The sequence below is a fragment of the Lepidochelys kempii genome, chromosome 12, assembly GCF_965140265.1.
Source record: "Lepidochelys kempii isolate rLepKem1 chromosome 12, rLepKem1.hap2, whole genome shotgun sequence".
NCBI classification, from domain to species: domain Eukaryota; kingdom Metazoa; phylum Chordata; order Testudines; family Cheloniidae; genus Lepidochelys; species Lepidochelys kempii.
In genome coordinates this window covers 43,014,804-43,041,668 of record NC_133267.1, presented here as the reverse complement: position 1 = coordinate 43,041,668, position 26,865 = coordinate 43,014,804, and the positions used below count along the sequence as shown (strand labels likewise).

The 26,865-nt window shown below is 46.4% G+C and overlaps 1 protein-coding gene and 1 non-coding gene across 5 annotated transcripts in view; both read right to left on the bottom strand.

Annotated features, from left to right (window-relative positions):
- Positions 1 to 1,485: 1,485 nt before the first annotated feature.
- Positions 1,486 to 26,865, bottom strand: part of AP1G1 (adaptor related protein complex 1 subunit gamma 1) — a 94,126-nt gene continuing 68,746 nt past the window's right edge. For 2 of the 4 annotated variants that reach the window (XM_073308377.1, XM_073308381.1), the window contains exons 12-23: positions 22,480 to 22,620; positions 21,844 to 21,898; positions 18,438 to 18,560; positions 18,003 to 18,092; positions 17,292 to 17,419; positions 15,414 to 15,518; positions 13,458 to 13,599; positions 12,807 to 12,933; positions 12,212 to 12,307; positions 11,801 to 11,961; positions 10,744 to 10,842; positions 1,486 to 2,720 (exon numbers count right to left, since the gene is read on the bottom strand). In XM_073308377.1, the coding sequence (XP_073164478.1) occupies positions 2,619 to 2,720; positions 10,744 to 10,842; positions 11,801 to 11,961; positions 12,212 to 12,307; positions 12,807 to 12,933; positions 13,458 to 13,599; positions 15,414 to 15,518; positions 17,292 to 17,419; positions 18,003 to 18,092; positions 18,438 to 18,560; positions 21,844 to 21,898; positions 22,480 to 22,620 (1,369 nt within the window). In that variant the 3' untranslated portion in view covers positions 1,486 to 2,618. Of the gene's footprint in view, positions 2,721 to 8,507; positions 8,607 to 10,743; positions 10,843 to 11,800; positions 11,962 to 12,211; positions 12,308 to 12,806; positions 12,934 to 13,457; positions 13,600 to 15,413; positions 15,519 to 17,291; positions 17,420 to 18,002; positions 18,093 to 18,437; positions 18,561 to 21,843; positions 21,899 to 22,479; positions 22,621 to 26,865 lie in introns of all 4 variants that reach the window. The other 2 variants (XM_073308380.1, XM_073308379.1) reach the window with 2 other exon arrangements.
- On the bottom strand, positions 25,360 to 25,446 carry LOC140896575 (small nucleolar RNA SNORD71). The gene has a single exon (XR_012154585.1). It is a non-coding gene; the product is annotated as a small nucleolar RNA SNORD71 (small nucleolar RNA).

Genomic DNA, 26,865 nt, shown 5'->3' with positions numbered 1-26,865 from the left:
GTCAACAGGCCAGAGCGACCATTGCTTCTGCAGCATCAGCTCTGACCTCACTTATGCCCCAGCATCACTGCTCTTCCTACGAAAAAGGAACTATTGAAGTGCAGCAGTCTTCACAGTAACGAGCGACTTTTTTGTAGCAGGTGCAGCCTTCACTGAGGAGAATGGGAGAGTTTGTGGGAACTAAGGCACAGACTTAGCTTGATATCTGAAAGTGTTTCTGAACCAGAGAGATGCCCATCACCACCCTCACTCATGGCTGAAGTGAATGGGAAGTAACGCTCAACACTTCCAAGAATAGACCCTTATACAACTGTTAAATATCACTGGGTTGCCTGTAACATCACACTTCTGTCTGAAGCAGACACCTCACCCTCAATGATTTGGCCAAGATATTGCTCTTCTTGTAAATGCTACAACCCAGGATCAGTTCTGTTCTCAAGAGAGACACTGTGTGGGTGCAGCTTATTCTTCCTATAGTCTCAAGCAGATGCCAATGCCAGCAGAATGCTACAGAGCTTCTATTCTAATCAAAAAGGTCTTAGCTGATCCCCTCCAAATGTTGGAAGGCAAAGAGATGGCCTCTATGACTAAGAGATAAACTAGTGCTGCTGTAGGGACCTACCCATCAATCATACTACAAAGCCTTGTGCCAATTTGACAGTATCATTTAACACCATTTAAAAAAGCAGTCTGAACATAAATCTTTAATGACCACTTTTCAAAGGCAAAGGCAGAGCAGCTCTCTCTACTTTCTCTAAATGCCCAGGGTCCCACACTTGTATGCAGTCTCACAGAGCCCAAGCCTACACAGCCTGCTCTGACCACCCATCAACAGTTGGCAAACATCAGATCCTGCATCTAAATCAGTTATACGGACAGATGGAAATGTTTCCAGTGAAGACCAGCACCTGGTGTCAGTCCTTTGTGACCACCTGAAGGGTTCAGGTCTCAGGACCACTTATGGGTCATCATCTAGAAGGCTCTAAGGGAGAAGTAAAGCAGATTTGACACCAGTTTCCTCTGAGAAAGCATCAGGGTTGGAGACAAGAGTCTATTCAAAATGCCAATATGCTCAAGGTGAAAATCCAAGGTGTGCCCCCTCCCTTTCCCCAGTCCTACAGGGTGCTCAACACCATACATAGCTGCCCTGTCTCGCACTATGGACCTTGGCTCCCATTCTTCACCTTTCCACAGAGGTTTATGAAGCCACTACTTGGCTGACACTGCATACTAAAAAATGCACAGTGCAGCAATACATAGTTCTTCTCTAGAAATAACTGACATAGCTCTGAAGAGCACTAGACCTCAGGTCTTTGGACCCATATGCTCAAGAAACTGGCCTCCACGCAAAGAACAACTTGCTTAGTTACTTTCAATTTGAGAATAAATGTGGGTGCCACATCAGATTGACATGAACTTCACTGAAAGGGGAGCAAGGAGCAACAGGGTTTCATTACACCACCATTAAGTACAAAGTGGGAAAGGTCTCTTTAAACTGCATGGTCTTTATTTCAGTGCCAGTGTTACAGATACAATATAAACATCCCAGTCAGAAGAATGAACTTGGATGGAATCCAGGGGTCTATGACAGGCTTAGGAAATGAAACGGGGGAAGGTCTGGAGTAACAGGGAAAAGTGACTTTATAGTGTAGTCTATGCTGAGCCTCCCAGCAGGCAATGCGGCCTTTTATCAAAAAGTGATCTATAGAGTGGAACATTGTCTTTCTACCCACCTACCACAGCCAACAGTCAAGGGACTTGGGAATATCAGAGTTTTGAAATTTTGGGCATAGGGTGGGTTGGAGCTCTAGGTCTCTAATCCATTGTGATGCTTTCTGGGGAGATAGCTTCAGAAGAGCCATTGTGAGTCTGCATGGCTGCAACCAATGAAGGAAAGTGAAGGAAATTGAAGTGTCAGGGCTTCATGTTCAAATATAGCACCAAATCAACTGGATCAGATCTCATCAGCATCACTTTTCCTGCGCTCTGTCCCTGACCTGCTGTCGGTATCATACAGCTAAGGTGTCTGTGTGTATACAGCAATGCACAGAATAGGCCAATAGGAGCCTACAGCCTCTTCACACATTGGAGAAACAGAAATAAAAAGGCAAGACTCCCTAATGGTCTCTGGATAACCTCTCCCACAAACCCCAGATGAAAGTGCCTGAAGATGGTAACCCAGCAAGTAATGACTCAAAACCACCTCACCCACCCCATAGAAAGAAGGCAGCAGAAAGAAGAGACAGCTGCTCACTTGCTGCACGGGGGCAGGAGGGGGGGGAGGAGAGAAAAAAGTGTTTCCTTGCAAGCAATTCCAGTCCTCTCTTCCAAGCGAGCTGTATGTTTCTTAGGGGGAAGGGCAATGTTGCTTCTGGCTGTGAATGCATGGGGGAGTGCAGAGCAGCCTCCACAAGCAGCAAGCCTCATCAGCGGAGGGGAGGAAATTAGTCTTAACAGATATGCTTCAAAAATCAGCAATCACTTCAGGAAGATTCCTCCTCATCAGCAGGTCTCATTGTTCCCCAGGTCCATGGTGCAGTTTGGGGGATTGCCAGGGATCAACCTTCTTCCCCAAGTTCCTCTGATTGGGTGGGGTGAGTAAGAATGGTGCCAGAGCCTCACTGCCAGGACTGAGGGGGGAAGTTGTTGACTTCTGCTAGATCCTGCATTGCTGAGCCCTTGTGATTATAGGTCAACTTGATCCGCATACGTAGTTGTTGCTATAAGAGAGGAAAAAACAAGATCAGGGTCTTCAGTAAACCCCAAACTCACAATCCCTCCCACAACCCCTCTCACCCTGTGCAACCTGATCGGTCACCTCTGGAGGAGGTAGGGACACACCACTAGCACTGTCCCATCCTGTGGGCACACCTGTGTCACGTGGGCTGCTAGGGTACGTCTCACAGGCAATTAATCTGGTAGGATGATACGCAGTTAAAGCCAATGCTGATCTAAAACAGGCTAGAGCTTTCTAATCTTCCAGTCCCTCTCATGGAAACTTGTCGAAGCCTTAGAGCACAGCTCTTTTTTCCAATCTGTGCACCCCCACAGGACTCAGTCTGCTCTGCCCTCATCCTTCTTCTCCACTCTGTACACTTCAAGACAGCCGACCAGCTGCAGCTAATGAAGAGTGCAGAAGGCAGGTCTGGTGGCTGCTGGCCAGCTCTTGGGCTTGCAGGCTCTGTGGGACAGGTCCCCTGTCTAAGTTCTTGCATTTCCTCCGCTTTCCTCTGCTGCTTATTGCACAGTCTGCAGGGCAGGCTCTGTCTCAGGTCCCTGACGGTACTCCATGTAAATTTAAGTATCCAATTTCCATACAACCCTAAACTTTGACTTTAAAACTGGAAAAAGGCATCAGCTGGACAGCCCTGAGGAATGAAGCTGTTTGGAAGCCTGGCCCTGCTGCTGCCTGATAGGTAAACAGACACTGCCCTGCCAGCCCGCCAACCCACTACAGGTGAGGGGGCAGCAGTTCAATCTCCATTGCCCATGCAGTTCCTAGCTTGTCACCAATTAATGCAAGGCCTAGTGATTTGTGAGGTGGGGGCCAGAACTGAAACCAAACACATCTTCTATGGGGCCAGACGTCTGTGAGATGGAAATAATTCTTTATCCCTACCAAGCTGGGCAGGGTTCAGCTTCGTGACCCACAGGTGAAAGGTTTGGAGCCCACCAGCAATGCCCTGAGGTACCCTGTCCAAGGGGACATGCCGTATAGATCTATTATAGACTATTGCCAATGAGTTATATTAAAAGGACATTCAGGTTGCACAGCCAAGCTCTCAAAAGTCAGGAAGTGCCAAAATTAAGGCTGCCTCGGCAACTGTAATTCTACTTACTCCCATGCCTTATGATACCGTCTTTAATTACATGAGCACATACTATTTATTCCACAGGACCCCGGCCTTATTCAAATGCATGACCTCACTTAACAGGGCTGAAGAGGAAACAGCCTCAAGAACCATGAGAAAGGGGACATCCCCCTCCCCCAAAGAAGTAGAGAATACAGTGCTACTAAAGCCCAGCTCTTGGCAGCTACATGGGAAAGGGGAATTGTGTTTCTTTTTCCAGGCCTGTACTGAACCTCTGCAAGCACTGCAGAGAAGTGGCTCCCAATTTGTCTCTCTCCATGCTCTAAACTGTGGCTCCAAAGGGCAACTCTGTTAAGGTTTATATTTGATCATGAACTGAATGTGCCTGTGAGCACATCCTGTGAAGTATCTGAGTCAGACCCACCACCTACCCTACAGCCCTTGGAGCAGCTGAGAGCTGGCCCTTCCCTGCTGAAGATGCTCAGCAGCTCCCTTGCAGGCTGCCCACTGTATTGGAAGGAAGAGACACGTCTGCTAGGCAGTGGGAGCCCCTGGGAGAATAGAACAGGAGCTTAACTGGCTGTCCCTGAGCTTTGGGGAGAGCCCCAAGACAGGACACCTCTTCCCACCCCCAGCGTAGCCAAGAACCAGTTACCACTCCCTGATTCTGTGTCCAGCCCTGGGATACATTAAAGCAGAGCAGAAGTTGTTTTAAGTTACACCAGCTGCCTATGGCTGAAGGCACCATATGCCATCTAATAAACAGCCAGAGCCCAGCATGCTCCAATCAATTCCTCTGTCCCCAAAGCACCTCATGGGAGACCCACAAGGAGCAGATGGTCTGGCTCTCCACCCTCCGGGGATTCCGCAGCAAGGAACATGTGTGGCCTCCATTGCCTTGTGAGAGCTGAGCAGCGCAAAGGAGCACAACAGGACAAAGAATCCGGCCTAAAATACAGAGTGTGGCCTTTGACCTCTTTGAAATAATATATCCAGCCTCCGTCTAAAGAGGCTGGGCGTCACCAGTATAGGGTACTGTTTGGCCAATACTGGCCAGTAAATTACATGTTCCTGACATTTAATGTTGCTCTGACAACCTTGCCATTTTGCTAAAAAAAAGTGGGACTCTATGGGAATCAAATAGCCTTACTCATTAACTGTGCACCAAAAGAAAGCAAAGAAAAACAGGCAATTTCATCCAAGCCTTCCACCATCTCAGGAAGTCCATTCCACAGGCCCCCAGTGGTCAGCTTTAACCAGCAGCAAAGGTAGCCCATGCCAAACTACAGAGCAGTTACCAGGTTTTGAGTGCTTACAAGGAAACAAACCACTGGAAATGGCTCCTGGACAATGTGCCATCAGTGCTGATACCCTTTCCTCAACACACCCAAACTAATTAGTCTCTGTTCTGGACCGACTCCTGCAAAGCTGTATTTACAGAGGATAACTGAGCATAAGGTGCCAGTAATGGAAATGATGCAGGGTCAGTTTTAGAGAGTTTTGGTCAAAAGCATGGAACAGCCAAACACTATTTTGCCACAAAGGGTTGGTCTTCACTGAACAGTTACAACAGCATAACTATGTCTCTCAGGGGTGTGAAAAATCCACACCCCTATAAGATGTAGCTATGCTGACTTAACCCATGGTGTAGACAGCACTAGATCGACAGAAAAATTCTGTTGCCTCTCGGGGAGGTGGATTACCTACAGCACCAGAATCCCTCCCGCCAGGGTCTACGCTGAAGCACTGCAGCAAGTGAAACTGTGCCACGGTAGCATTTTAAATGTAGACAAAGCCTTGGCATCTAGAAGTGGCCTCCACAAACTGAAATTTTAAGAAAACACATCCCCTCCCACATGCATTTCTGTTCCTAGGTGGTATCTGGAACAGATACATTGTGGCACTCAGCATCTACATAGATACAACTAACAAAACCCCAAACTCAAGAGCTTAGAAGGAAACTTTAAAATCACAGAATTGTAGGACTGGAAGGGACCACAAGAGGTCATTTAGTCCCCTGCACGCAAGGCAGGACTAGGCATTATAGACCATTTTGTTTATCTCAGCTGCTCTTAAAAATCTCCAGTGACAGAGATTCTACAACTGTCCTAGGCAATTTATTTCAGTCCTTAACCATCCTGACAGGAAGTTTTTCCCAATGTCGAACCTAAACCACCCTTGCTGCAATTTAAGCCCATTGCTTCTTGTCTTGTCCTCAGAAGTTAAGGAGAAGAAAAGGAGTACTTGTGGCACCTTAGAGACTAACCAATTTATTTGAGCATAAGCTTTCGTGAGCTACAGCTCACTTCATCGGATGCATACCGTGGAAACTGCAGAAGACATTATATACACACAGAGACCATGAAACAATACCTCCTCCCACCCCACTCTCCTGCTGGTAATAGCTTATCCAAACTGACCACTCTCCTCACAATGTGTATGAAAATCAAGGTGGACCATTTCCAGCACAAATCCAAGTTTAACCAGAACGTCGGGGGGGGGGGAGGGAGGGAGGAAAAAACAAGGGGAAATAGGCTACCTTGCATAATGACTTAGCCACTCCCAGTCTCTATTTAAGCCTAAATTAATAGTATCCAATTTGCAAATAAATTCCAATTCAGCAGTTTCTCACTGGAGTCTGGATTTGAAGTTTTTTTGTTTTAAGATAGCGACCTTCATGTCTGTAATTGCGTGACCAGAGATATTGAAGTGTTCTCTGACTGGTTTATCCTTGCACAAAGCCCGTTGCCAACTGTGCCCACATATCTATTCAGGGGACACCATCACAGGGCCTAATCACATCAGCCACACTATCAGAGGCTCGTTCACCTGCACATCCACCAATGTGATATATGCCATCATGTGCCAGCAATGCCGCTCTGCCATGTACATTGGCCAGACTGGACAGTCTCTATGTAAAAGAATAAATGGACACAAATCAGATGTCAAGAATTATAACATTCATAAACCAGTCGGAGAACACTTCAATCTCTCTGGTCACGCAATTACAGACATGAAGGTCGCTATCTTCAAACAAAAAAACTTCAAACCCAGACTCCAGTGAGAAACTGCTGAATTGGAATTCATTTGCAAATTGGATACTATTAATTTAGGCTTAAATAGAGACTGGGAGTGGCTAAGTCATTATGCAAGGTAGCCTATTTACCCTTGTTTTTTCCTACCCCCCCCCCCCCGACATTCTGGTTAAACTTGGATTTATGCTGGAAATGGCCCACCTTGATTTTCATACACATTGTAGGGAGAGTGGTCACTTTGGATAAGCTATTACCAGCAGGAGAGTGAGTTTGTGTGTGTGGTTTTTGGAAAAAGGGGTGTGTGTGTGTGAGAAAACCTGGATTTGTGCTGGAAATGGCCCACCTTGATTATCATACACATTGTAAGGAGAGTGGTCAGTTTGGATAAGCTATTACCAGCAGGAGAGTGGGGTGGGAGGAGGTATTGTTTCATGGTCTCTGTGTGTATATAATGTCTTCTGTAGTTTCCACAGTATGCATCTGATGAAGTGAGCTATAGCTCACGAAAGCTTATGCTCAAACAAATTGGTTAGTCTCTAAGGTGCCCCAAGTCCTCCTTTTCTTTTTGCGAATACAGACTAACACGGCTGTTACTCTGAAAGGAGAATAATGTTTATCACTCCTCCTTGTAACAAATTTTTTATATTCTGGAAAATTGTTATGTATCCCCTCAGTCTTCTCTTCCTTTACTCATTTTTGCTGCTATTCTCTGGACTTGCTCTGATTTGTCCACATCTTTCCTAAATGTGGTGCCCAGAATAGGGGATAATAATCCAACTGAGGCCTAATCAGTATGGACTACAGCAGAAGAATTACTTCTCATGTCTTGCATAGAACACTCCTGCTAACACATCCCAGAAGGATGTTTGCTTTTTTTGCAACAGCGTTACACTGTTGACTCAGTTTTAGCTTGTGATTTGCTATACTCCCAGATCCCTTTCCATAGTACTCCTTCCTAGGCAGTCATTTCCCATTTTGTATGTGTGCAACTGATTGTTCCTTCCTAAGTGAAGTACTTTGCATTTGTCCTTATTGAATTTCATCCTATTTACTTCAGACCATTTCTCCAGTTTGTCCAGATCATTTTGAATTTTAGTGCTATCTTCCAAAGCATTTGCAACCCCTCCCAGCTTAGTATAGTCCACAAACTTTATAAGTGTACTCTGACCCACCTTATAGTAGCTTGTCTAGGTTGTATTTCCCTAGTTAGTTTATGAAAAGGTCATGTGAGACCATATCAAATCCTTACTAAAGTAAAAATATACCACATTTATCACTTCCCCCATCCACAAGGCTTGTTACCCTGTCAAAGAAAGCTACTAGGTTGGTTTGACCCGATTTGTTCTTGACAAATCCACACTGATTGTTACTCATCACCTTATTATCTTCTAGGTGACTGCAAATTGATTGCTTAATTATTTGCTCCATCATCTTTCCAGATACTGAAGTTAAGATAACTGGTCTGTAAGTCCCCGGGTTGTCTTTTTCCCCCTTTTTATAGATGGGCACTATATTTGCCCTTTTCCAGTGCTCTGGAATCTCTCCCATCTTCCATGACTTTTCAAAGATAATCGCTAAGAGCTCAGGTATCTCCTCAGTCAACTCCTTGAGTATTCTAGGATGTATTTCATCAAACCCTGGTGACTTGAAGACATCTTACTTGTCTAAGTAATTTTTAACTTGTTTCTTCCCTATTTTAGCCTCAGATCCTCTCATTTTCATTGGCATTCACTATGTTAGACGTCCAATCACTGCTAAACTTTTGGATGAAAAAACAAAAAAAAAGTCATTTAGTACTTCTGCCATTTCCACATTTTCTGCAATTGCTTCCCCCTCCCACCCCCTTGAGTAACGGGCTTACCCTGTCCTTGGTCTTCCTCTTGCTTCTAATGTATTTGTAGAATGTTTTCTTGTTACCCTTTACGTCTCTAGCTAGTTTAATCTCATTTTGTGCCTTGGCCTTTCTAATTTTGTCCCTACATACTTGTGCCATTTTATACTCATCCTATGTAATTTGACCTAGCTTCCACTTTTTGTAGGACTCTTTTTTGAGCTTCAGATCATTGAAAATCTCTTGATTAAGCCAATGTGGTTTCTTGCCATACTTCCTATTGATAGTTTCCTATTGTGGCCTTAATAATGTGTCTCTAAAAATCTACCAACTCTCTTGACATCACAGGAGACAAAGTCAGAGCAGTTGAGAGGAAGGGATTTTTAGTCAAAATGTTTAAAACTGCTTAATTTCATTCTTTATAAACACAAATTAAACTCCAAGCACTATGAACACTCCAGTGAAAACCTGTATTTGCTCAAGATTAAGGATCAAGTAAGTTTTCAATGTACATCTGAGACGCTAGAAAATGCTCCAGCAGGAAAGACCAGGGTTGGCATTCCTAAGGTTAAAAAGGCACCATCCTTTCAGGTTACCTTCATACATCAGAGAGCCAGTGTACAAACCCAATATCCATTTCCTTTGTAGGCCACTGCAATAAAGATTCTACACTCAGAACTTGTTTAACATTCTGTGTGTGAAGCCTGAAACAGAAGAGAGCCCAGGACCTTTTGCCAAAGGCTGAACTGGCTCTACGGGGACAATAGGAGCGCAGTGCAGTAAGTTCAAAAGATAATTAAGTACAAAGCTGACGGTGAGGATTTACAAGGGATCTCACTAAACTGGGTGACTGCGTGGCAAAATGGCAGGCGAAATTCAGTGTTGATAAATGCAAAGAAATGCACATTGGAAAAACTAATCCCAACTATACATCCAAAATGATGGGGTCTAAATTAGCTGTTACCACTCAAGAAAGATCTTGGAGTAATTGTGGATGACTGAAAATATCCGGTCAATGTGCAGCGGCAATCAAAGAAGCTAACAGAATGTTAGAAACCATTAGGAAAGGGACAGATAAGACAGAAAAATCTCATAATGCCACTATATAAATCTATGGTGCACCCACACCTTGAATACTGAGTGCAGTTTTGGCCATCCCATCTCAAAAAAGATTATTAGAATTGGAAAAGGTGCAGAGAAGGGCAACAAAAATTATTAGGGGTATGGAACAGCTTCCATATGAGGAGAGAATAAAAGACTGGACTGTTCATCTTAAAAAAAAAGACCACTAAAGGGGTATATGACAGAGGTCTATAAAATCATGACTGGTGTGGAGAAAGTGAATAAGGAAGTGTTATTTACTCTTCCTCATAACACAACAACTGGGGGTCATCCCATGAAATTAATCAGCAGTAGGTTTAAAACAAACATAAGGAGGTACTTCTTCACAAAAGGCACAGTCAACTTATGGAACTTGTGGCCAGCTATGTTGTGAAGGCAAAAAGTATAACTGGGTTAAAAAAAAATTAGAGAAGTTCATAGAGGATAGGTCCATCGATGGCTATTAGCCAAGGTGGTCAGGTATGCAGCCACAAGCTCTGGGTATCCCCTAAACCTCCGACTGCCAGATGGCACTGGATGACAGGGGATGTACTACTCAATAATTGTCCTGTTCCGTTCACTCCCTCTGAAACACCTGGCATTGGCCACTCTCAGAAGACAGGATACTGGGCTAGATGGACCTTTGATCTGACCCAGTATGGCTGTTCTTATGATAAGTCATTGGATTCACCCAGGAAAAAGGTCTGTTTTTCCATAGCCCTTTTCTGACTATAACTACACTACACTGCCAAGGTGGGTGAAGTAATATCTTGTCTCTCTAATATCTTGAAAACATGGCTACATCAACACTGCAAACATAACTACACTGTCACACCACCAGTGATCATTCCCCAGGAACAAGCCCGAAATCTCTGCTCGAGAGCAAACAGCACTAAACCCCCCAGTCTCACAAACAGCCATGAGAACCAGGCTCAGGGAATCCTTCCACCAGTGGACTGCTCACCTTCTGTGGGTTCAGAACTTTGATGACCTGTGTGATGTTCCCCGTGTTAAATGCTGGGATGATGCTGCTGCTGGGAGACAGGAGCTGCAGCTGGAATGTCTGAAGAAAAGGGAAAAGACTTTCAGAAAGCTGATTACACCAAGCATTTAGCAAATACAGCTACACTGCCACCCCAGATGGGGAAGGAAAGACCATCTCCTGCTGTTTACAGCAATGGTGAAAGCACTACTGAGAGACTGCTTTAAGGGAGTTCCTTGGTCTTTTCTCCTTTTAGAGAGGTCAGAAGCACGCAGCATGCCTGCAGCACTCAAGAGGCCGGAGGGTTTTCATCTCCTGCTTTCTCACAGGCTGAAATCAGATTGACATAACTGCTGGCAGATGGGGAGGAGGCAGAGCCTCACTGCCCCAAGGGCAGAACTGCTTTTGCTGTGCTCCTGAGCCAACAGCAAACAGCCTGATAACCATAGGAATGATTCTGCCACAAGGCTGAGTTGCACTGGTTCTCAAGGACAAAGGCACTGGCTCCATTCTACCACAATCCGAGACTAGCTCTTCACACACAGCCAGGAAACCTACTCTCACTTGGAGAGCTGCTAAGTAAACATGCATGCACAAGTCTTCCCACTCAACCAAACCAAACTGGACTGCATCTGGGACACAGTAAGGCACCTTTCCTCCTACCAAGTTTCATCTTACTCCCACCCGCTTCAGAGTGAGAGCTGTTCAAAGGGCTCTTCTGGCTGTTGAGAAGGATAAGTGTGTCTTGTTCTCAAAGAGAAGCTGAACTGTTTAATCAGACTTCCCAGAAGGATCCCCCTAGCCCCAGACAGAGCCAGGCCTGGGAAAGCTCAGCCCTAAAGGTACCTGCTCAACTCTAAATACCATCTTAAAACAGGACTATTTGGGCAGCTTGAGATCTAAGAAAACAACTTAACAGCTTTAACTCCTCCTTATGCTTCTTGGAGCTTTGCTTCCTCTGTGCAGAAGGGACAAAACAATAGCAAGAATTTGGAAAAAGACAGGGGGCTAGCCACCCAGCCAGTCATGGCAGCTCTACCTTTGGTACCGCAGCCTGGAAAACAAAGTCTGTCATGTCCAGCTCTGTGCTGTTGGAGGCTTGTATCGTGATCACGGTGACGCTGGGGTTGGTGTTCGATCTCTCAAAGGTGAACTCTATCTTCAGCCCATTCTTGCTGTATGCAGTGATGGAGGGGATGCCTGCAGCCAAGGGACAAGAGCAGCAGCCCCCAGTAAGGACCTGGAGAGCATTCTCAATATCAGCAGGCCCACCTGCCGCCCCTAAACCCTATGTCCAGAACGTAGAGAACTACTCTCCTTTTCCCCCTTATTCCAGCTCCTCCTTCACCCCTTCACACATTGCTCCCACGCACTCCCAAATCCTCCTCCTTGTTACCAGACCCCCGATGGTTACAACAGCTACATGTGCTCAGGGTTCCTATGCTCCTACCAGCAGCAATATCATTGAAGAGAGGTTGTGATGAGAGCCCATCCAACAGGAACGGAGGCTGCGATATCTGCGGGGCAGGGACCGAGGCTGGAGAAGCTAGAGAAAGCAGGTTAGAAGAAGGTAGAGTTTAGCTAGCAGGAAATATAGAGTGGCTTTTCCCAGCTCAAGGATTAGCTAGAAGGAGCATGCTATTTTTACAAACAAAAAACCCAATAGGGCCATCTCCTTTCCCCAAGAATGACCTTAATCTCAGCCATCACCAGCAAGTCTCCAGGCAGAGAGAACACCTCTCCCCTCTCTTGATTCTCTCCTGCCAGGCTGAGAACCTGTCCCAGGACAGAGGAACACTCATCTGACTCCAACGCATTTCCCACCCTCTCCATATTAGCCTTGGACCAAGCCCCCTGTGAGAGGGCATGCAATGCCATTGAACCTCATCCCCTGCCAGAGGAATGGGGAATTTCCCTGCCTCCCCTGCAGAAGATCCTATCCCTGGAAAAAGAACAGGGAAGAATGCCCCTCTTATCCTGGCCCAGCTCCTCCCATCAAGCTGAGGGACCTGGAATACATCTCAATAGCTGCAGCCTGGTCTCACCTGTTAGGTTGAGATCTCCCAAGAGGTCAAGGAGCTCCCCACCGGCAGAGGCTGGCTTGCTTGTAGGGGCAGTTGGAATGACTGGGGTTATATCATTTCCTCCCAGTAAGTCCAATAAGTCATTTGCCTAATAAAAAAGCAATAAAACGTCTGTTATCTTCTCAGCTCCCTGCTACCTTTGTATTTACCTGTGACAAATGCCACTTGCTCTCGGATGAAAAGGTCCCTCTCTCAGTGATCTGCCTGTGAAGCTCTTACACTAGTCTCGGACTAATGCTGACAATTTGCGCTCAGCAACTTAAGCTGTCTAGTTTCCAGGGGTCTCAGAAAGACAGCGGGAGGTGCTGTGCCAAGGAGGGGAGGAGTTTCTGAGAGGCAGGTCACAACTTGTAGGTGGGATTTAACTCCATCCACCCCACCTGCTCCAGCCTGCACTCCTGCTGTAGCACCTTTCCCTGATGCCAGTCCTTGACTCCCTTCTTTTGCCTGGGAATCAGCAGGGGAGAGAGAGGTTGCATCAGGCAGGCAGACACAGGTCAGAGAAGCAGAGATGCCCTTGGCTTACTAGGGAGAGGGGAATAGTCTTCCAGCACCTGGGTCTGAGAGGACAGTGGGAGAGTTACACCAGTTGAAGAGAGCACCTTCCATTACCTGGCTGGTGGGCTGCAGCCCAGAGGGGGGAGGTTTGGTTTCCAGCACTGCTGGCTCTGTCTCTCCATTGGTCTGTACAATCTCAGTGGGGCCATTTGTGGTCACCTTTTCCATAACTGGCATTCTCTCAAGTAGGGCTGACCTGAAAGAAGCTGACATGGTTACACTCTGGGCCATCTACCCTGATCCCAATCCAAAGTACTTGAGATGGTAAGGATGATGTGAAGAGGGTGCCCGGCCTTTTGCTTTAGCTCTATGAGAAGAACTGAACTCTGGGATCACACAACTGAGCTTGAGCTGATTAAAGACTGGGGCCACTCCGTCACCAGCATAAACCTGGTTATTGACAGGTATTGTCTTTATAGGCAATACAGAGCCCTGCCCTGCACCTACATGGGACAGGTCCCATTGCAGAGCTAGGATAGGGAAGCCCAAGACTCAGGGGGAGAAGACCTAAGCACACTGCGGCATGGAGTGGGTGCTCACAGAAGACATCCCTGCTCTACTGCAGATGCAGCTGAGTTAGAGCAACTGACTGCGTTTTCCTGACAGGCATGTTTATCCAGCACAAGGCATGGTGATGGAATGGGGAAGGCAAGCACCCACGCAGCAAACTTACCCGGGTTCCAGTCTTTCAGGAGAGCTACTAGGTAACAGTCTAAGCACAGAGAGATTGTGTGTGTAGAAGGGGTGGATGGGACGAAAGATGGGATGCAGGACATGCTACCAAAGTCAAAGAGATGGAAGATGAGAGCCACCCCTTGATATGAACTACTTGGGGGACACCCCACAGACACTGCGCAGGATGCTGAACAGACTATTAAATTGCCTATGTGCCTCTGAGGGGTAGAAAATGAAAAATGTCACATTGCCAAGGAACCTGAGCCCCGTGACTGTGCACTCTCAGCCATTATTAAAATCTTCAGGAGTGAAAACCATCAACCCCGGAATCACTCCGGTGTAACGAAGGCCAATACACTCACCACCCCAGCACTTCAAACCCTTTCTCACAAGGCTACACAATCAAAGTTCATGGTTCTTTTTGCTCTAAGGCAACGCTTCCTAAACTGTCTTCTGCAGTGCCCCTGCGTGCATTTGCAAGGAGCTGGGTGATCATCTGATGCTGGCTCCATCATGTTTCCAGCAACTAAATTCTATTAGAAGAAGCTTTCCTCCTGTGACCTTATCATGAAAGCCGTTACTGTAATTGCCACAGAGATGTTATGGCATCACCAATGGGAAGGGAGCTGGGTTCCATGAAATTGTGAATGGAGGAGGCACGGACAAGACAAGCTATTAAAATGTAGTCCTCAGAAGCCCAGCTCTAGGATGCTGAGGAACTGGTTCTGGAGGCCCTGGCCAGCATATGGAACTGGCTGTCTCCCAGTGTTGTCACTGGACTCCCATTATCTTTCCTTTGTACCCAAGTCTGGGGAGGAGGAGGACAGACCTTGTCTGGGTATTTCTTGTGGGGTGGGGACTGCCTGTGAAGTGGGCTGTAGCTCACAAAAGCTTATGCTCAAATAAATTTGTTAGTCTCTAAGGTGCCACAAGTCCTCCTTTTCTTTTTGTGGATACAGATTAACACGGCTGCTACTCTGAAACCAGTCTAAAAAGAGACTCACATGGGAAGACTACATCAGACCGTACAGGGACGCTAATCTAGCAGACAAAGGCATAACAAGCAGACAGCTGGAAGTTGATGTCAGCAAAGTTCAATCTGGAAATAAGATGCACATTTTAACAGTGAGGGTCATTAATCACTGAAAGCTTCCCAAGGTAGATAGTGGGTTCGCCAGCACTTGATGTCCTTAAACCAAGGCTGGCGTCTTTCTAGACGATATGCTTCTAGCTCAAGCACAGGCTGTGGTCTTGATGCAGAATCCCTGGGCGACGTTCTCTGGCCCAAGTTATGCAGGAGGTCACCTTCTCACCTTAAATCTTTCTTGTACTCACCTCATGTGATCATACTTCTTGAAAAGTGCATTGTACTCCACTGCCCTCTGCTGGAGCTCCACATCAATGCTGCTGCCATAGATGGACACAACCTTCTTAATGCGGCTGAGGGGCAAGAAACCAATAATGAAACCAATAAACACTGAGCAAGGGCAATGTTCCCCAGACATGAGCTCAGAATTCTCCAGCAAGTGTCCATGTAACTGGCCTGTAACCCAATAGGGACAGTGTTGTTTCTAATTTACTACCTTGGCAACTATGCAGGCCCATTATTAGGGCCCTACCAAGTTCACAGCCATGAAAAATTCTCAGACCATGAAATCTGATGTCCCCCCTTCCCCCACCCGTGAAATTTGGTCTTTTGTGAGCTTTCCCCATCGGCGGTGGGTATAATAGGCCTGGGGAGGCTCTGGCTCCCTTGCCACTGCCACAGCCAGCAAACCCCCAGTTGCAGGGCTTTGGGGGGAAGTTTCTGATTTATTGTCCCATGCAGGTTCTGGGGCAGCTGAGGAGGTGATATGTGCTATTCAGCTTCCCTGGAGTCCAGGGAGATTACTGATGAACCCAGGAAGCTGAGTAGCAAATACTGCCTCCTCAGCTGCCCTGGAACCTGCGTGGGGCATATCAAAAGCTTCTTCCGGGCCAGAGATGCTTTTCCTCAGGCGGTTTGGGGAGGGGAGGCACAGCACAGCTGCAGTTGGCCCAGGACTCCTCTGGGCAGGGGGACCCTCAGGACTTCAGCCAGCCCAGGGATCCTCCAACCAAGGGGGGAGGAAGGGATTTTGGGGCTTCAGATGCTGGGGAGAGGAGGTACGTTCACCAAGGCGAAAAGGGCGGAGCCGGGGGTAACCTCCCCAAAGGGGGGGCTCCACCCACTGCTCATGCTTTTACCTTACAATATACAGATTTCACGGGGGAGACCAGTGTTTCTCACATTGCGGGGTCTGACCCAAAAGGGAGTTGCGGAGGGTCACAAGGTTATTTTAGGGAGGTTGCGGTATTGCACCCTTACTTGTGCCCTGCTGCCTTCAGAGCTGGTAGCTGGAGAGTGGCAGCTGCTGACTGAGGGCCCAGCTCTGCAGGCAGCAGCGCAGAAGTAAGGGTGGCAACACCATCCCAGGCCATCCTTATTTCTGCGCTGGCGGTGGCCGGCCAGCCAGCAGCCGCCGCTCTCCCGCTGCCCAGCTCTGAAAGCTACACTGCCACCAGCAGCAGCACAGAAGTAAGGGTAGCAGAACCGCAACTCCCCCCCAATAACCTTGCAACCCCCTCACACCTCTTTTATGGGTCAGGACCCCTACAATTACAATTCCGTGAAATTTCAGATTTAAATAGCTGAAATCATGAAATTCACAATTTTCAAAATCCTATGGCTGTGAATTTGGTAGGGCCCGTGATGCTATGCTGTCTGACACTTTGCTGGAACACTACAGGGCGTATCAGATCCCCAGTGCCAGCAGCGTGCCCAACAGTGCTAGACAAGCCACCTGCAAGCAACATGGCTGCTCATTCCCTTTGAATTATGGACAGAGGGAATTCAAAAGGGAAACTATATACATAAATGAGGATTCACTTCCGCAACAGAGTATTTTCGAGTGAAGTCACACCGTCTCCACACAGAGCACAGACCATAACGAACAGGGAGAGTACGACACATACAAAGCCACACAACACTCTTCATACATGTATGCAAGGCAGGATCACAGAGTCTACGCAACAGGAAAACCCCTTATGGTCCATGAAGGCAGAAGCTACATCACAGAAACCCTCCCTCTTGCCCCACTGCAGCTTGTGCCCTCCTGCCTGCCACATGCATGTCCTGCTGGCCTTCACCAGCACGCCCTCCCCATGCAGTGCGAGCACCCAAGGGAGACTCACTTGACAGTGCAGGTGAACCTCGTGGAAAGCTTCATGATGGCGGTGAGAGCGTAACCTCGTGTAACGGATGCAGACATGTTTGATATCAGGACACTTTCTAAAATATCGAGTACTTCCTCTTCCGTTACCTGAGCAAAGCAAGCGCAGCAGGTTAGTGTCCGAGAAAAGAGATGGGTTCTGCTGCACAACCTCCTGGGCACACTCCCAAACCATTGTTTCCCTCTGCTCCTACATCACCGAGGAGGATATGGGCTGGCGGGTATATTTATGGGCGGTCCAACCCCTTTGTTTGTGTTCCATTTCTGGGACAGGCATGCAGAGCACTGGATTGGCACTGAGAAATCCATTTAAAAATTAAAATCCATAAATTTGATATATTTATAAATCGCATTTTCCCCATACACCAAGGAGAAGTAGCATTAGCAGTGCAATGCGCAGACCCTGCTTGGACAGAGCACCCAGCCAGATTAGCTCCCAACCCCTCCAACTCGACATCAATGCCAGGAGCTTCCCAGAGTTGACAATACACGTGCCACAGCCCATCTCCATCCTACCACAGGGCAATGACTCTCCGGCCCAGCAGCATCATGTCCACCAGTGCTAACTCAAGCAAGAGCATCCCCCCACTCCCACATGCTCAGCACCACACTACTCCGACACCCCTCCAGAACACTCACAACTGCTCTGCTTTCCCCTTTCCCAGAGCTCTACCTGAACTGGCTCCTCCTCTTCACACTGACCAGATATCAAGAGGTCTCCATATTCTCCCATACACCAAGAGGCCACCTGCACTAGGGGCTGCTGTCAGAAGAGAAAGTTAGACATGTTGGGGACAAACAGCTCTCTGCATAACAGACAAGGCTCAGGAGCATCCAATCCAGCTCATTATGGCACACAGCAGGCTTGGCCAGTGCACCAAGAGGCTTCCTGGGGGGGTGTCTGGTATGGTCCAAAAGGGCAGTACATATCACCAAGAGAACAGGTATAATTAGGACCACTCCTGTCCTCACTGGCCAGAGGACTGGCCTATGGGGGATTTTCAATGGACATTACTGAGCCTTGGGCTTCCTTTGGAAGCAAGTCACTCATGCTGGCTCACTAACAGGGACACTAGGGGTCGCTGCGAAACCTGAGCTGGACATCTACCTGGGAGTAGTCACCAAGGATGGCTTTGTAGAGTCTCTGTACAGTATAGGCATGCATCTCCATGCTATTTGTTATCAGCTGGATCAAGTTGGGGACAGCATCATCTCGAACATAACTTCCTGCCTGAAAGAGAAGTCATATTTCCAAGAAACATAAGGAGGCTTATTTGGTTTCACTGTCACACCCTCTTCCAGCATACTCCATCCACCAGTGAAACGCAAGCCAGCTCAGGGCAGACTCAAAGGGTACTTTAAAGAATCTGCTAGGAGTTAAAAACTGCTTTGCAACATCCTAAAGAGATGCTCTATGGGTTTGTCTACACTGCACACTCCTTACAGCAGCATGTGGAGTACATATGCTGCACAACCCACTGGCAATGGTATAAAGAAGAGTGTAGATGGCAAGGCGCTGCTTAGGCAAGTACAGTAAAGACAAACCAGAACCTTAGGGTTCATACCCTACACATCTCACTACACGCCCAAGCAGCGCCTCTCCTGCCAACGTGGCTAAAAATAGCAACGTAGTGTCCCACTACCTCCCTGCTGCTGAAGTGCTTCCCCAGCACAGGGAGTTACAGCAGCCCTTCCCACAGCCTCCCCCATCAGAGCCTTTCCTCAGTGCATCCCCTCGCCACAGCATTTAACTGCCACCTGTACCTACACACCGCAGCGTGGACGCAGCCTGCTTTTCACTGCAGTGCATAGTTACACATACCCCACATGCCTCAGTAAACATGCTGTGTAGACATATCCTATGGCTGATGGTGAACACACACCGTCAGGCAATAGTAGGAGACCGTCATTATTTAGCTTCTCCCCAATCCCTCTATATAACAAACTACATCCTGATGATCCAGAAAAATACAAGTTGCAGAGGCCCTCTGGTTTCTCTGTCAAAATGAAGGCTATCACAACACAAACTAAAAAGTAATCAAATTAAAAGCTTCCCCACAGGAACCAGGAAGAAAATAAGTCGTTGCCATCTGCATCACTCAGTACATGAATAGCTAGGCAGATGTAAGCGAAGGCTGCTGCTTACTACCAAAAATGTGCCAAATACACCACAGGTTTGTCCTGCCCCCATCCTACTATGTCTACTTCATCCCCCGTCGTGTCTTGGCAAATCCAGACAGAGCTCTTTGGAGGTAGTGACTGATTTTCTGTTATGCATTTGCATGGATTAGGACTCCATTTCTTCAGGGAGAAACAGAGGATGGAATGAGGAGAGAAGTTGGCCCGACAACTTCTCCTGTTGGCCCTGCTGCACAAGCACCAATGCCAATATTTATTTTGAATCCACACAAAAAGTTCTCTCCAAGATAGAAATTCTTTCACAGCATCACTCAGCACCACGGTCTTCCATTCTCTTAGAGCTTATACAGATGTTCCTTTACTTGAGATCCCAGGACCATGGCTCTTTTGCCTTTTCCGCATTAAGACAGCGGAAAAAGGAACAGATGCCTCCACCAAAGAAGCATCTCTCTGAGCCCTCAGACAGGTCTGAAAGGATGATGGCACCACTGGCTTCTGCTCCTTGCGTGGACCTCAGCACTGAAGATGCAAATATGCAGAGTACCTTGGATTTCGGTTCCAAAGAACAGAGCACAGAAGGCAGCAGTGTCACATTCTCCGGTGCCAAGAAAAGGCTTCATTGAAGACACAAAAATTCCTGGATGCAGAAGGCGGTTCTATTTGTTCTCTTGCTCACAGCCGGAGTCTATTCTGATGAAGGACAGGCCAGGGGACTTGCCTGCTTATCTATCTTTACAGACCCTTTGGCTAGGGGCCAGGAACACTGAACAAAGAGCTAGGGAATAACCTCTCCCCACAATGCAGATGAGGCAGCAAACATGTCATTTGACTTTGGCATCTTGGAGGAAGGAGGTATACTACTTGAATTGCATCTCTTGTACAGTGGACCATGACATCAAGAACAAAGCCAAAAGGCTGGCCAAGTCAAAACCGTGCAAGATCACAGAAACAAAGGGAAAATTACATGCAGCCTAATGACACCAACTAAGCTAACCCTTGGCATTAACAGTGAGCAGAATAAAGTCTGGCCAAAAAGAAAACTAAGAGCTGCAGGCACAGAGTGATGGACCCCAACACACACAGCTAAAAGAGACCAGAAGGGACTGAGGCCGTTGGGTACATCTGGATGGCAGCTGAGAGGGTGCTTCCCAGTGCGACTAGACAGATGCACTAGCTCTGCTCAAGCTAGCTAGATAGCGTACTAGAAACAGTCAGTGTGGACGCTGCAATGTGGGCGGTAGCTTGGGCTAGCCACCCGAGTACAACCCAGAGTCTGTACTGGGGTGACGAGCCCATGTCACCGCCTGTGCCACGACGTTATCGTGCGAGCTTGAGCAGAGCAAGCATGTGTCTGTCTTCCTGGTCTGGGAGGCCTGCCACTAGCTGCAGTGCAGACATGCCTCAGCAGGCCTCAGTCAGGGCACTGTGTGAGGGAGCTTGTGCAATCCCCAGGGCAACTGTTTGCTAGAAGCTCCCCTCTTACTACCAAGGCAGTTCTCAGTGGAAGTTAGCCTTCGAATGGAAATCAAGTCTCAGTCTCAACAAAGGAAGCTACTCGTTTCCACACGAAGACACTCAGGACAGGAATCAAACTGAAGACCACAGCCCCAGTTTCTCAGGCGTTTTGTGAGAAGACTGTTGTCTCAAACATTAAATTATAGCACCCATTTGTCAGCTTCTCACACAAACTCCTCCATGCTTTCTTCCATGCTGCCCTTTACACATGGCATGCCCTCCCTGATCTCATCTGCAAGGCCTTCCTCTAGTCCCACCTCAGCAGTGATTGTTATCAAGTGGTCAGTCAATAAATGATAATTAGGTCCAAAGGTAGCTGGGTTAGCTGGCACTGTGTGTATAATTAATTACATAAAAATGGCAGGAGTATCCATCTCAAAAAGATGTATTTGATTTTACCCCTTTCCTCTCACCCTTCATATGTCACTTGGCTTCTTGGGTTATGGTAAAGAGCCTGTATTTCCATATTTACTTGTACTGCACGCAGCACAAAGTGGCCCTAACCCTTCCCGAAGCCCCTAGGTGCTACTGCCATTGAAGTATTAAATATTAGGACATCATTTCATAGTGGCTTCTTGCACATTCTCTTCTGAAATGATTTGGGGGGGCGGGGGGGGTGGGGGATGGACGACACACGAACGGGGGATGACGAAAAAATAATCCTTTCCCATTCTCCTTTCAGGAAACACCCTAATTGTCCCAGGCTCCTACACACACAGGGCTCTGTATTAGCATCCAAGGGCCTGCAGTCAATACAACTATAGTGCAGAGTGGCTGATGGTTCTAAACTGATGCAGGACTAGCCACTGCATGAAGTTACAGAAAGCTGTTAATAGGTTCTCAGGATATGCACCACTTACCGTTGTTAGGACTCGCATAATTGTGTCTATGTGCCAGCGCTTGGAAGGGGCATATCTGAGAAGATAATGAAGAAAAAGTCAGAGGAGTGATTAGTTCTGGCATTTACCACCAGTAAAAAATCAGGTAGGATTGTGAAAGCTTCCTCTTCCCTCACCTCCTGATCCATCGCTCACTAGGAGGCCATCTCACATTTGCTGGGAAATAGTATATGGATTCACTTTTTCAATATGTCACCATTAAACTACTAGCTTTACTACAGAATAAAGTGATACTCTGCAGTACAGGACAGTAGAGCTAGTCTTCCAATTATAAAGTCACAGTAGTAATAAGATCATCTTGTTTCACAATTTAATGGAAATGAGACTGAACACGGCATCCATTCCACATAGCAGAAGGAGTAAGCACACTGGATTTGTTTAACAATGTAATCAGTAATTAAGTGCTTATCATTTTATGGGAGGCACTGTTTGTAGGCATGCCACCACCGCTGATTTGCAGAGTGGAGGGGAAGAAATGACCAACAATGTTCCCCAGCCTCATTAGCTCTGGCGTGTCAGAGAGAGAGACACAAATGCCCAGCCACAAAGTTCCCAGGACCAACAGGGGATTAATGTGAACTTTAATTGAGCCCTTACTTCTCTGCTGCAAGAAATATTCCAGAGGCACAATCTGCCTTGAACTCTGGCTCACAGGAATCCAGGAAATACAGCAGTTCCTTCATCATTCCACGGATGTTGTTCCCATTAACTAATGCAAAGCTCAGCTCCATTGCACGCCTGGAACAAGAGAGAGCGATATAATAAGCTATCTCCATCAAATGACAAATACAGGGACATGTTTCCCACCTGCCCAAATCTCTCCATTTCCTGCATTCTCACATTTCAGTAAGGAAAGGAGCAGCAATCTTGATTAACGCTACTTTTCCATTCACCAGCAGATATTAAGCACCAGAGAACAAAACACAACTGAAAAGAGGGGGAAAAGAGAGGCTTCTATAAAAATGCTGGAGAACTTCCAACTATCCTAAAAAACAGAACACCTTTCAGCAGCAAGTGTCCATCTGAGAATTTCTGAACCTCCAGCTATTGGTCACTGCCTTGCAGAATTAGACTGACATAACAGTGAAAGCAACCCCAGGCCCTGAGAGACTACAACTGTATAGATGAAGGCCAGAAGGATACGATGATCATTAGTCTAACTCATAGGTTCTCAAACTGGGGGTGGGGACTCCTCAGGGGGTCGTGAGGTTATTACATGGGGGGTCGTGAGCTGTCAGCCTCCACCCCAAACCCTGCTTTCCCTCCAGCATTTATAATGGTGTTCAATATATAAAAAAGTGTTTAATTTATAAGGCGGGGGGGGGTCCTCACTCAGAGGCTTGCAGTGTGAAAGGGATCACCAGTACAAAAGTTTGAGACCCACTAGTCTAACTGCCCACATAGCACAGAACAGAAAACCTCACTCCATCAAATCCAAAGGGTCTGGTTGAGCTAGAAATCCAATCTGAAAGACTTCAAGGGATGGAGAATCCACCACATCCGTGGTAAGCTGTTTCACTGGTTAATCACCCTCACTGTTAAAAACGGGTGCCTTATTTCTAGTCTGAATTTGTTTAGCTTTAGTTTCCAACCATTGGGTCTCATTCTGTCTGTGTCTGCTAGATTAGGGAGCCCTCTACAATCACAAATCTTTTCCCCGTGTAGGTACTTGTACACAGTGATCAAGTCACCTCTTACCTTCTCTTGCATACACTAAATAGATGGAACTCCTTTACTCTCACTGTAAAACAGATTTTCCAGACCGCAAATCATTGTAGTTCTTCTCTGAACCCCTTCCAGTTAGTCAACAACCTTTTTGAACTGTGGACACCAGAACTGGACACGATTTTCCAGTTATGGTTTCATGAATGTTTTACACAATGGTTATACCTTCTATTCAGTGTTCCCCTGTTGACAGGCCCAAGGATTGCATTAGCCCTCAGCCACAGCACTGCACTGAGTGCTCATGTTCAGCTGGTTTCCACAATGACCCTTACGTCCTTTTCAGAGTCACTGCTTTCCAGAATACAGGCCACCATACTGTAAGTGTGACCTAAATTGTTGGTTCCCAGATGTATTACCTTGTATTTGGCTATATTAAAACACACATTGTTCACTTGAGCCCAGCTTATTTTTCCCAAGCAATACATATTATTCTATATAACTGAGCTATCGACCATTTACCATTTCACTAATCTGTCACCTGCAATCAATCAGCAATGATTTTATTTTCTCTTTCAGATCAACAGAGATACTGAATATCACGAGGCCACAGACAGACTTCTTGAAGAGGAAACACCATCACTTACAGTTATCTTGGAGATCACTTGGCCAGTTTTAAAATCCATTTAATAGGTGCTACAATCATTTTGTTTAGTGCTCAGTATTTTAAATCAGACTGTTGTGCAGGACTAAGTTAAATCTCTTACTGAAGTCTCAGTGTATTATGTCAAGTCACCTCTCTCTGTCAATCAAATGCGTATTCAAGAGATATTAAGTTTATTTGCTGAGACCTATTTTCAGTAAAATCATTGAATTGTGCTGCCATCCTTTAGTTTTTCACCGATTATACTCAATATCACCATTTTCCTGAGTTTGTCTGGGACTGAGGCACAGGCAACCAGCCTGTGGTTATTTAAGTTACCTGCTGACCCTTTTCAAGTACGAGCACATTCGCTTTTTTCCAATTACTTGGGATTTCCCCAGTATTCCAAGATTTGTTAAATATCAATATCAATGGATCAGAGAGCTCCCCATCCTATTCTTGATACTCTTGAGTGCAAGTTATCTGGTCCTGAAGATTTGAAACAGTTTAGCGTTAGCCGCTACCATTTAATATCTCCCTAGTTACTGTCATAATATAAAGTATTTCTTTAACACTGTAAATTCTATGTAATCTAGCTTCTTCCCTATATAAAAAAAATTAAACACTTTTGCCTTTTCTACATCACTAACAATTTCACCCTGTCTAATAACGGACCTATACCATTGCTAGATTGCTTTTTTCCTGATATATTTTAAAATTTCCTTTTTATTGTCCTTAACCCTACTAGGCCATTGGTGTTTCATGTTTAAATTTTAATCTTGTGTCATGTTGAAGTTTATCAATATAGCAGCAAGACAGGAAGTGCTTTGGTGCTTCACAACCCCATACATCAGAGCACTGAGCACAGGACACAGCTGCTGTTTCTTTGACCATATTCAGAGATTTATTTCCTTTATGGAGCTCCCAAGCACAAAGCTTGAGCTTATTTAGTGGGCAGATGACAAGCTGAAAGGAAGGGCCAAGCCCACTTTGAACTGCACTGAACAGACATACACAACAATATAGCTAAAGTAGACAAGGATGCACCTAAATAGAGAGCCAATACCAAATGCACAAAAAAAAGCTATCATCCCCCTTGGCTTCCACACACATCTGCTTTTAGTGCTCCTGGGGATTCTGTCACCAAGTCAGCTGATTACCAGAATGACAGACGTGCGTTGTCAGCAGCTTGAGTGTCAGCATTGTGACAGGGCACTCTGCCGATGGATCACTCTAAAGCTTCATCCTCCAACTGCACCAAAGAGAGTAGAAGCTTCTACGGGGCACTAGCATACCACTGATTTCTTACCATGCTCCAGAGCATGACACTTGGACCTCCCACCCTACACCTGCGGGCCATACGAGGCTCGGACACACCACAGCCATCTGTAGCCTCTCATGCAGGCCCTGGCTCTCAACAATAGAAAGAGGTTGATCTGCTGAATCCTTATTCAATCATACCTCAGAATGGGGTTCACTGATTACAAGATTGGCGCGCACAATACCCATTACAAAGACAGATTAAGTTAAATGTTAACAGAAGGGCAGATCCAATTTGCAGAATAGCAACATTCAGAACAATTGAGCTAATGACAGGAGCAAGGACAGAAATAAAAGGTCCAGAGAGACTAAAAACATGAAAACTGATTATTTGTCAAAGTTGAATCTATTACACAGATTTTCAATAGGGAGAGAAACCTGACACGCCGTGATGTCGAAGGAGACTCAGATTGCAGGGATAACAAAACAGATATGTTTGCAATGTGACAGGACAGCAATGAGGGCAATAAAATTTTGGGCTGCACGTGCAGAGATGTGTCATCACCGAGCAAGGATACATTGGCCCCTCTCTTTGGCTTTGGTGCAAAGATACATGGAATATCACACGGAGTTCTGAACACCACATTACAGGAACAATACTGACAAACCGGAGCGAGTTTAGGTAAGAGTAGTATGTGATCAAAGGGCTGAAAGGCCTAATTTAGGAGAAGGATTGAAAAAGCTAAATATGCAACACTTGGCAAAGTGAGGCTAGGGCATGGTGGGAGAGACAGAACCACAAAACAGCTCACAAGTATTGCACAGGCGCAAGATGAAAAATCAAGGTGTTTAGTGTGGCAAAAAGGAAGTAACTAGGCGGTAACAGAATGAAACTGAGGGTGAATGTCAAGAAAAAAAATCCCTGGAAGTGAGATGTGCTAGACTATGGAACGATCTCCCAAGGGACAGAGTGGAAACCCTACCAGTCTGAACATTTAAATTCAAACTGAACACCAGAAAATGTACAACAGGAAACAATCCTGCATTTGTGACAATCTCCCCTAGCTTTCTATATAACTCCTATTACCATGACAGCGGAGTATTGCACAAAAGCCCAGAACACTGTACACTTCTGCCTAATCCTCCAGGCAGTGGAGAACCACTCTGGGCCTGTAGGCCTTTCATGGATTGCTTTACAAGCATAAACTTGGGGGAAGGGAGAGAGTTTACTAAAAAGATGAGTTTTACAACTTGATCTCAACTCATTTAGGCTTGAGCCTGTTCTGAGCTCTTCTAGCAAGGAGTTCCATGGCCCAGGCCCCTAAGACACTTACTACGTAAGATCAACTTCCCTGATAAGTTGGCTGCCTGTCACCAACCCTGTTCTCTCTGAAGCAGGGGGCAGACTGGACAGTAAT